We start from the raw sequence: 10,589 nt of genomic DNA, 5'->3' as shown, positions 1-10,589 counted from the left end.
CCCATTAAACTAACTTCCATATTGTACAGTGATTTTCTCAGATTAACGGTCAGAAGAATTTCAACAAGAAAGTACCTGAAAGTACCACCCAATCACCTCAAGGCAGCTCTCTTTATTAACCCAATAAAGTAGATCAATCACCGGATATACCTATTTTATCAATTTAAGCAATGACAGAAAACTTTGACGGCACTATAGGTAGATCTCCGAGGGTCTTGGGCAAAGACGACTTCGGTTCAGACGTGAAAGTGCTTCGAAAGGCATCAACATATATTTGGCCACACATGCACATACCTAGTTAACTAGGAGTATAAAAGTTCATGATTATGTTTTTTGTGTGTAGACCACGTCAAAATGTATTTCATCATGGAAATGTACAGAAACGAAGTATACACCACCATATACATGCGTATTATTTTCACAATTTTTTTAAAAACTTCAAAAATCGGGGTTTTGAATTTTCAGAACCTCAGGATCCAAAAATCCACCATCACCACCAAACAGGCCCATAGTCGGTGGGGTTGTTTACTCGCTGTCGACCGCCGTCAATCCCCCTCAGAAAAGATGCGGCGGTGCCGAATCAGATCAAGAATTCAACCCCGCCGCACCGCCGCACCAGAACCTGATTGGAGAGCCGGCCAACACGACGTGACACTGACACCGCTCCCCCGCGCACGGAGGATCGGGATCTCGGCCTCGCCCGCGGTCGCGGTCGCGGCGGACACAAGTCTCATGGAACGGAGCCAACCAACCTCCGTTTCCCCGTGCCAACCCGGAAAAAAGAACGCGCGGCGCCAACCACGAGGCCGGTCATTCCCCAGTCCAGTCCAGTTCCGTCGCCCCCGTTTCGCACTCCAGTCCCGTTGCATCTCGTCCCTTTCCGCCCGCTCCGCGCCGCGCCGCGCACCGAGCCGGGGAGAGGAGGGGACCAGATCAACAAAGCCACCGCCACTGCGTTACTCCCGCTCCACTCCGCTCCCCCTCGCCGCCGCCTCACGCCGTTGCAGCGCCAGGAGGCGGAGGAGATGAAGCCCAAGAGCCTCCCGTTCATCGCCTTCGAGCACAAGCGGTTCGTGCCCCTCCCGCTCCCCCCTCCGCCCGTCCGCCGTCGCGGAAGCAACTCCTCGGGACTTCCGGGGGGCGCTCGCTCGGTTTCGACGCCCGCGCGCGCGCGCGCGCCCGGGTTTGCCCCGCCCGAATTTTGGCGTGTGCGTGGGCGTTAGGTGGCCGAGGATCTCGCCTCGTCTCGCTCCTCTCCTCTGTTCCGTTGCGAGATTTCCGCTCCGCGGGCTTCGATTCCACGTGCTTCCCGCGCCGGGGATCTCGGCGCGCCGTTTGCTAAGTTTTGCGGGTAATGCCGTGCGAAATTGGGTAATGCCTGGACCGACCGTTTCAGTGTTTACCGAGTCGCAGAGCGTTGGGTGTCTCTGGATCCCATACCCATTTTGGAGGCTAGGTTTTGTGCTGCGTGTAGATTGGCTCGGGGCATTGGGTGAATTGCTGAATTTAGTGACGTTTGCCTTTCGATAAGATCTGGGCTTCAAATGAAGTGTTGCAACACATTTAGGATTCGTAAAAATATTTGGAAGCGCAATTGAGTTGCGGCATGGTCATATTTTGCCGAGTATGATTATTTTCTAGCAATTTTTGTCTGGGTGCTTTGTATCTGGGAGAGGATACAAGTATAGAACCTTCAAGTTTTAAGTATTATTATGCGTATTTATTATTTTTCTTTCTAAATAGTGCCAGTACTTCATTCCTGATGTTGTGTGATTGAATCAGGGATGCCTATGGCTTCGCTGTGCGCCCCCAACACTTGCAGCGTTACAAGGAGTACGCAGGCATCTATAAGGTATAATATGCACGCCTGAATTATTGCATGTATATATTGCCTGGTACTGATGGGTGTTGTACTTGCAGGAGGAGGAGGAGGAGAGATCCGATAGATGGAAGAACTTCCTTGAGAGGCGGTCTGAGTCGTCTGGACATGATGCGAAGGTTGCACTGTCCGCGGACAAAGTCAAATCTGTAGTTGAGGAGAATTCTGAGAATGGAAGTTCTGAATTGTTGCATGAGAGGAGTGCACAAGGGACACGTAAGGTTGAATCATGGGAGCCAATTCGGTCATCCCTGGGCAACATCGAGCACGTGATGGGTCTGCGTGTTGAGAAGAAGTATTTATCTGCTGGCAGGCTGCAGTCAAAGGAATCCACCCATCTTGTGACAGTTGAAGAGAGCAAGGTGTCAGCGGACTCAGATGACGAGTTCTATGACGCAGATAAGGTTGACCCTAGCCAAGAAGTGCAGTCAGGTGATGTGAATGCTGAAATTGGCAACACCAATCAAGAAGAAACTTATTCTTTGAAGGAAGAGTTGGAGTGTCTTGTCCATGGTGGACTGCCGATGGCTTTGAGAGGAGAGGTGCAGCCTGTTTCCTATAGCTTTTCCATTATTTTGCTAATCTATTTGCACGGCTCATTCAGTAGCCCCTTGCTTTTGTGATAACAGCTGTGGCAAGCTTTTGTTGGTGTTGGAGCTCGCAGAGTAGAAGGGTATTATGGTAGTCTGCTTGCTTCTGAAGGTGAATTAGAAGATGGCGGATGTTCAGATTCTTTGGCCTCAGAAGGAGTTGATGAAAGACCTGAAGTATTGTCAGCATTTTCTGCCGAAGAAAAGTGTAAAGGGCAAATAGAGAAGGTAGACATTGCCATGGAAAAGTATTGTCCTTTTTATTAACAATTTGCATCCGGGAATGCTAATAGAGGCCAATTTGACACATTTGGGCACTTATAGGACTTGCCCAGAACTTTTCCAGGGCATCCTGCTTTGGATGATGTTGGAAGAAATGCCTTGAGACGCTTGCTTCTGGCTTATGCTAGACACAATCCAACAGTTGGTTACTGTCAGGTAAGTGTATCTCCATTAATGCCACCCCACATATTACCTCTATGTTGCTGGATGTTATTTGTTTCTCTGAACAACATTTGATGTAAACTTGTTGTACTCAAAGTCAGATACCCTACTACTGGACCCAAAACCTACTAGTAAATGGTTCGAATAAATAATACACGTGACTGTAGAAGGCTTGATCAATATTCTGCTGTTACTATGATATGGTAGACAATTTTTTATGCCTGGACATTTTTTAACTTTTCTCATAGCAACGATTTTTCTGTTGAATACTGTAGGCAATGAACTTCTTTGCTGGTCTCTTACTTCTATTGATGCCAGAAGAGAACGCATTTTGGTACACCCACCATGACAATTTGTTCTACTGTTATCTGGGTTTGGGGTTGCAAACCCTATGATCTCAAAATAGCTCATTTTAATAGTATATTAAATCTCTTTATGGTATAACAGGACATTGGCAGGAATTATTGATGACTACTTTGATGGGTACTTTTCTGAAGAAATGATTGAGTCCCAGGTACTGTGATGTTGGCAGTTACTATCCTTTTCAATGCTTGCATATGCCAGTGCTTGATTCCAAGTTTGATCACTGCTTATGCAAAATTAATGTTTGGTATCCATTCAGGTGGATCAGCTTGTTTTAGAGGAGCTAGTCCGTGAGAAATTCCCGAAATTAGGTTAGCAACTTACTACAAATATAATGCATTATTTGTGCGATGGGCCTCATTTAGTAAATAACTGCAAAACCCCCAAAACTTCATGGCTTGACATGCTTCTCAATGCAGCAAATCACTTGGACTACCTTGGTGTTGAAGTTGCATGGGTTACTGGACCATGGTTCCTATCCATTTTCACCAATGTACTTCCGTGGGAAAGTGGTTAGTGTTCGCCTATGTTTTTTCAACAGTTGCTGCTTCTAGAAGTACATTTTCTAGTAGTTTACCTTAGCTAACTCTATGAGGTTGCCTCAACGAAGCACATTGATGTCCCATGAGCAAGCCCAAACCAACATCACTTTTAGTGAACATGTGAACAGCACTAATCTGGTGTAACGATTCTATTGATCACAACATCTATGTGATGGAGCTTAGATCCATGTGATCTTCATAAGGAGTAGGTCCGGGAGAAGTTGGTGAAGCGAGCCCTCGCGCTCCCGAGAAAGTGTGAAGATGGCCATAACCATGTTTCTCTGATCTTAATGGCTGTCACATGCGAACAATAATATTTTGGTTTCTAATAATCAGTTATGTTTATTCTTTATTGTTGTGTAAGCACCGTACTTGTCCAGTGTAAAAGTCTCATGCATTTGCTCTGTTTTGATGTTGAAAAAATGATACAAATTTATATTGCTTTTTCTGTTTGAACATTTCAGTCCTCCGTGTATGGGATGTGCTTCTGTTTGATGGGAATCGTGTGATGCTATTCCGGACAGCCCTTGCACTCCTGGAGTTTTACGGTACAAAGCACAGTTTTGATTTGTCGTACTTCCCCAAAAAGGGAATGATATTATGTCATAAAAAATCCATCTCATGAATTGGATTGAGACTGACGTTTGACTTCTTGCGCTAATTGCAGGCCCTGCACTTGTGACTACAAAAGATGCTGGTGACGCAGTTACCCTTTTGCAGTCTTTAGCTGGGTCCACTTTTGACAGCAGCCAGCTTGTCCTGACAGCTCGCATGGGATATCAGTCTGTAAATGAAACAGGATTGCAAGATCTGAGGAACAAACACCGGCCATCTGTTATGTTATCCATGGAAGAAAGGGCAAAAGGTCTAGGTGTCTGCAAGGAGAGCGGACTTGCATCAAAGCTCTATAATTTCAAACGTGAGCCTGAACAGCTGGTGTCAATAAATGATTCTGCAGACCAAATGAGTGATGTTGCAGACGGAGATGTCGACCAAGAGGGTGATTCTGGAGACGTCGATGATATGTATGGTGCCCTGACAGTCAATTCTGAGATTGATTCGTTGCCGGATCCGAAGGACCAGGTAGCCATCTCAATCATAGTCCAATCATTAATACCGTATTCAAGTCGTTGCAACCTGTGATCCCGCTATTTTTATTTCTACCCCTAGTAGTAGCTCAATAACTCAAGTGGTTGCTGTAATACACTAATTTGTGTTAATTGTACTACTGCAGGTCACCTGGCTGAAGTTTGAGTTATGCCGATTGCTAGAGGAGAGAAGATCAGCTGTTCTCAGGTACATTTTCTGCATTTTCATGATTGATTTTTGTCACAGGTTGCTGAAACAATCGTTCTTAGGTATGTCTGATCTAGTTGCCACGTTTCACGAGTGTAGTTTGTTCTAGTGTGCTGGAAGGATCAATTTTGTATGATCACTCCACTTTTAAAATAGTTACAATTGTTCCAAGTAAGTATTCCTGGTTTCTTATGCTGTTTGATGGTCCAATTTTCCGCTGTGACTTGGAATCCCAGAAATCTTACATCATAACTAGTTGAAACTTAACCACACTATGCTTCAGTCTAAGTATTCCTTCTTAATTTTTTTTTTCTGCTATTCAGAGCTGATGAGCTAGAGACAGCATTGATGGAAATGGTAAAGCAAGATAATAGACGCCAATTAAGTGCAAAGGTATAGCCAGATATACCTGCCATTATGTCAATAATCAGATGACACAGTAATATTTAACTTTGTAGCTCAGTATTGTTGCCTATGCAGCTATGCCACAGAATTAGCCTTTTCATAGTTTTGTATGTTTAGCTTGTATTTCTATTTTCTGAAATAAATGCACAGCTAAATAACCATTTCACCCAAATAGAAATTCTGCAAGCTTTCTATTGCATAGGCACTTCAATTTTGTAATGACCATTCACCAAATTATAGTCTCTGCCACTCTATCATAGTTCATTCGATGACTGACATATGGTTGGAAAAGTAATCTTCCATATAACAACTCTTCTGTTTAGGCTGAGCAATTGGAACACGAATTATCTGAACTAAAGCAGGCCCTATCAGACAAGCAGGAACAGGAGCAAGCAATGTTTCAGGTACAGTTTGTTATCGCTTCACAAATGTATCTCTTATCTAGTTTTTACTATGACATATTCACTAACAAGGAATCATATTGAAGCTGGTGATGCGTGTGGAACAAGAACTGAAATTTGCAGAAGAAGCACGCATCTCTGCAGAGCAGGATGCTGCTGCTCAGAGATACGCTGCTAATGTGCTGCAGGTTAATTAGCCAACTTCATCTATTGCCTGTGCAGATCATCTCTGGTTTTCTTATGCATCACTTGTTTTGTTCAGAACTAAGTCAACTAACTGAAATCCCAGGCATGCGTGTAGCATCAGCGTCTGGTAAATAATATGGACAATCATGTTATTAGAGATTTTGGCATATGTATCAACAAAAGAAACACACACTTGTTCAAAATAGTTGCAATATTCGCTCAAAAGATGTCTAAAGGGCATCTCGAGCAGGCTCCCCTATTCTTCCCAGCTATGATTGTTTCCCCAACAGGCAAAGGTTTTGATCAGTTACAAAAAACAGATAAAAAACTTTGCCTGTTGGGGAAACAATCATAGCTAGTAGATTTGCTACATCCTAAGTCGAATCACTGTATTGGATTTGGGTACGTGTACACTACGGATTCTGAGAGGAAAGTGACCATGATGGCTCAGGCATACATAATTTCTTGTAATTATGGAATGTATTGCCCAGGTCACACATTTAACTTGCACATAGTTGAATATCACAACATACCATATCTTGTGTTCTCAGAATATATGCCGTTATTTTATTGTTTTAACTAGCAATGTTTGTATTAATGAAGAATCGAACTCCAGTCTCTTCTTCATATTATTTTGCTACCAGTCAGAATAAATATTTGTCAGAATTGATATGCAATGAGGTCAGCTCTATGCTTGCTATACTCCTCATTTAGTACTCATCAGGGTGACAACACTTGTGCAGGAGAAGTATGAGGAAGCTATGGCATCACTTGCTCAAATGGAGAACAGAGCTGTAATGGCAGAAACAATGTTGGAGGCCACACTGCAATACCAATCTAGCCAGCAGAAAGCACTTTCCCCTTTGCCTTCTCCAAGGTATCTCAGTCTTGCATCTTCAAATGTTTGTAGTACCAAGCGGCCTGTTGCTTATACCTGGCAACACATCGATATTGATTTACATATCTTATTTTTGATACTATCTGAAGTTCTGAACATCTTTGGTGCTAGTACTATTTAAGGCTCCTAATGTGCAATTCTGGCAGCTCTGTTGTAGAAGTTTGATTCCCCACTTCCATATTAGCAGTGTAAATTATAGCAGTGACATCAAAAGGCAATAATACTAAGCCAGCCACTGGAACACATGATGTGGGTGGTTCTGGCGCGTTGCTTGCATCCCTAGGTGTACTACTATGATAATAAATCTGAGTTAATTAACTTCTGTTCTAAAAGAACAGTAGTACTACTTAAATTTCCTGTCATAGTGTTCCAATGTTGATATTTGATAGGCTTGTTATTCCCCTGTAGAGCATCTGCACAAGATGATTCATTCCAGGAGTCTCAGTCCAGAAGAATAAACTTACTTGGACCGTTTTCACTGAGCTGGCGGGATAAGAACAAGGTAACTTACTCTGACCAATAGATGAGGCGCCTGATATACGGCCGTGCCAGTTTTGACTAGCTTAAACTTTAAAGGGCCCAGCTTGCCAGTCCAGTAGACTATTTTAGTTTGCAACTCAACAATGGAGATACTCCCTGTACTTGAGATAAAAGCTACGCATGTCAGCATAAAATTCTATCATCTCAAGTTCTGAACCACAGAACCACCGTGATATTTTCAAATGGAAGCAATGCAAATTAGTTAAAATTCTGAGGAAATCCTCCATTCCGTGCAACTCAGGTTGTACCGAGACATTTACCAGGTTATGCACTGACCTGCCAAGATCTCTTCTTTTCAGGGAAAGCAGAACAATGCTAGTGACTGCACAGATGCCAAGCTTACAGACGCTCATGAGCAAAGGGAAGAAGCGCCCAGCATAGATGATGAGAAACATGGAGAAACACAAAAACCGGATGGTGAATGGACAGTAGAATCACCCAGAGGAAATGACAAGGCGGAGTCGCCAAAGAAAGACAGAATCCATATAATCACAAATGATATGAATGGGCGGCATGGACAGTTGCAAGAAATACAATTGGATTGATAGTTACAAGCTCATCCTTTACAGTACATGTTCACCACTGCGGTGTAGGTTCTTGCTGAGGCAACACTGGATGGCTTCAAGTTTTGAACAACAATGTATTCTTTATCTGCCATTTAGAGTTTTTCTTCTTCTTTTGGGTTCATTACCGCTGTGTAGTTGTATAGGTTCCTAATTCTCTCTATTATTACTTGAGAAGAGAAATTGGCTAGTTATATGGCTGTCCATTAGTTGTCACCTTCTGATGTAAATGCATTAGAGGGAACGTAGCAAATGGACAATCTGCGCATTGACATGCTTTATTGCGAATTATCATCTCTAGAGAAGAGGTCATGCTCGTTGTCAAACTATAGTACATACAGTCACTACTACTGGTGCCAAGTTAGACGTATAGCCTTGATTTGAAGTATGATCTGCTGTGCTGTTCACCCACAAGCAAGGTAGAATGCCACAAGCGTCCATTTGGTTGGGTGAGATAGCAACCAATTTGAAGATACAATGCAAGTAGCTATAAGTCCCGCTCTAAAAAACATTATATGTATGTATTCAACAATAATAACCAGTTAACAATATAGTATAAGCTGGTATGTGTCTGCGGCAACTCAACTTTTTTTTTGTTTTCTTTAGAAGGAGGGAAACCTACAGGCTACAGTCTTTACATCGGTTGAATCCACCAGGCATCATCAGCTAATGAAGAATGCATGTATTTCAAGCCATGAAACCGGCCGCCAGTAGGACGACAAGGCCAAATCCTATTGTGGCCCTGGCAGAGGCCGCGGCGGAGGAGGGCGGCGGCATGGCCGGGGCGGGCGATGACGAGGGGGAACCTGGCACGACGTCGATCTTGAGCTTCATGCCGCCGGTGCCGGTGGTGGTGCAGTGGCCAGGGATACCACAGATGAAGTAGCGGGTGCCGACGGCGGGGAGGGCGACGTAGGTGAAAAAGCCGGCACCCAAGGTGGTGATGGGGCTGGTGGCATTGCAGGAGTCGTAGTCGGCCTTGCTGACCTCGAGCACGTTGTGCGCCCCTGCCTGGTGCCTGAAGATGAGCTCGTCGCCCGGGTGGAACTTGTTGGAGGACGCCCAGACGCCGTAGTCGGTGGTGAGGTCCCACGCGCCGCCCGGCTCGCCGACGCGGTGGGTCGCCGCTGACGCAGTGCCCAGGACGGCGGTCGAGACCACGACAAGGAGGGCGATGGTTTTCATGGCGGCCATGGGTTGCGGTTAGAGATGGAGGCTGGAATGCAATGAAGTGCGACGCAGGGAGAGAAGATGGACGATGCTTCACGGGGGGTGGGTTGGCTTGCTGACGGCCCCTCCCTTTATATACAGAAGCAAAGCAAGCGCCCAGCCTGGGTTGGGTCGGCTGGCACGCGCAAGCGTGGTAGGTTGACTGCTGGAATGGTAAATTGGAACTCGGGGTTGAATGATCATGTGCGTTTGAACTTTGAACAAGTCAATGCTACCGTCTCACGCCTCGATTCCATCAACTTTCCCGTCAACGAACGCGGTCTAGGCCATGCATGTGCCTGGCCCACTATAAAACAAGTACTGTATACATGCAAGTATGTACGCACATGCTGCCAGCCTGCCATCGTAGAGCTAGCATTTTATATATCAATAAAAGGATAATATATCAATATAAGATCAATATAAGATTATATCGATTATACCCAACCAACAACATATAATCAAGAGTGCACACAATCAAATCAATGAGCTCGGGACGACTTCAACCAGCAGCGATGTTGGGGAGGAGTGAGACGGTGCGGCAAATCGGCACTGGGCAATGGTGTCAAATAGAGGCCGTGCAGGGGATGTCCTGTCCAATGGCGCCGGTGGGAGGGTGACCGATTTGAGGACCCCAAGAGAAAAAACTAACCAATTAGAAGATGTTCAGCAACGACAGATAATCCTCCCGTAAAATCTTCAGAAAGAATTATTCAGAGAGAAGTACTTCGGTACAACCCCCCCCCCCCCCCCCCCCCCCCTCCCCCCAATAAACGTAGAAGGGGTAGTATTGTCCATACTAAATTTCGTATTTGTGTACCCGCCGTCCGTCATAGGGCCGTCCGCCCGTGTACGTCCCGCCCCGTACGCCCGCGTCGTACGCATACCGTGGCGTTCGTTAGTTCGATCGGGAAAGGAAAAAAAAAAACGACACCCCACCCCGACACCCCATCCCCGCCTACGAAACCCTAGCGGCATCAACGCCGCCGTGGTCCACCGCCGTCAGGACGTCGGGCGGCGTCCGTAGTCACCCACGCGGCGTGTCGCCGGTGTCGCGTGAAATCGACACCCCATCCCCGCCTAGGAAACCCTAGTGGCATCAACGCCGCCGTGGTCCACCGCCGTCACGACGTCGACCCCGACGTGCCCATCTAGTCACGAGCACGGGGGGCGTCCGTAGTCACGCACGCGCCGTGTCGCCGGTGAAACGCCCAGCGCTCCCGCGTCAACTCCTGGTACGCGCCCTCCACGACGTGGGCGGCGGCATCGGATC

General features: G+C 45.8%; 2 protein-coding genes across 2 annotated transcripts; one reads left to right on the top strand and one right to left on the bottom strand.

The window, feature by feature from the left end:
• Positions 1 to 553: 553 nt before the first annotated feature.
• Positions 554 to 8,419, top strand: LOC109759746 (uncharacterized). Its single transcript, XM_020318586.4, has 18 exons — positions 554 to 1,069; positions 1,783 to 1,852; positions 1,921 to 2,421; positions 2,509 to 2,697; positions 2,794 to 2,907; positions 3,189 to 3,247; positions 3,361 to 3,427; positions 3,536 to 3,587; positions 3,696 to 3,788; positions 4,283 to 4,366; positions 4,486 to 4,901; positions 5,053 to 5,114; positions 5,438 to 5,507; positions 5,843 to 5,923; positions 6,007 to 6,108; positions 6,850 to 6,983; positions 7,413 to 7,506; positions 7,844 to 8,419. The coding sequence occupies exons 1-18, from the start codon at positions 1,026 to 1,028 to the stop codon at positions 8,087 to 8,089; spliced, it is 2,478 nt and encodes an 825-aa protein (XP_020174175.1). The 5' UTR covers positions 554 to 1,025; the 3' UTR covers positions 8,090 to 8,419.
• Positions 8,420 to 8,609: 190 nt separating this feature from the next.
• LOC109759747 (mavicyanin-like) lies at positions 8,610 to 9,373 on the bottom strand. Its single transcript, XM_020318587.4, has one exon. The coding sequence runs from the start codon at positions 9,299 to 9,301 to the stop codon at positions 8,795 to 8,797; it is 507 nt and encodes a 168-aa protein (XP_020174176.1). The 5' UTR covers positions 9,302 to 9,373; the 3' UTR covers positions 8,610 to 8,794.
• Positions 9,374 to 10,589: the final 1,216 nt, after the last annotated feature.

Source organism: Aegilops tauschii, chromosome 1 (genome assembly GCF_002575655.3).
Source record: "Aegilops tauschii subsp. strangulata cultivar AL8/78 chromosome 1, Aet v6.0, whole genome shotgun sequence".
Classification (NCBI taxonomy): domain Eukaryota; kingdom Viridiplantae; phylum Streptophyta; class Magnoliopsida; order Poales; family Poaceae; genus Aegilops; species Aegilops tauschii.
This window is presented reverse-complemented; position numbering and strand designations above follow the sequence as displayed.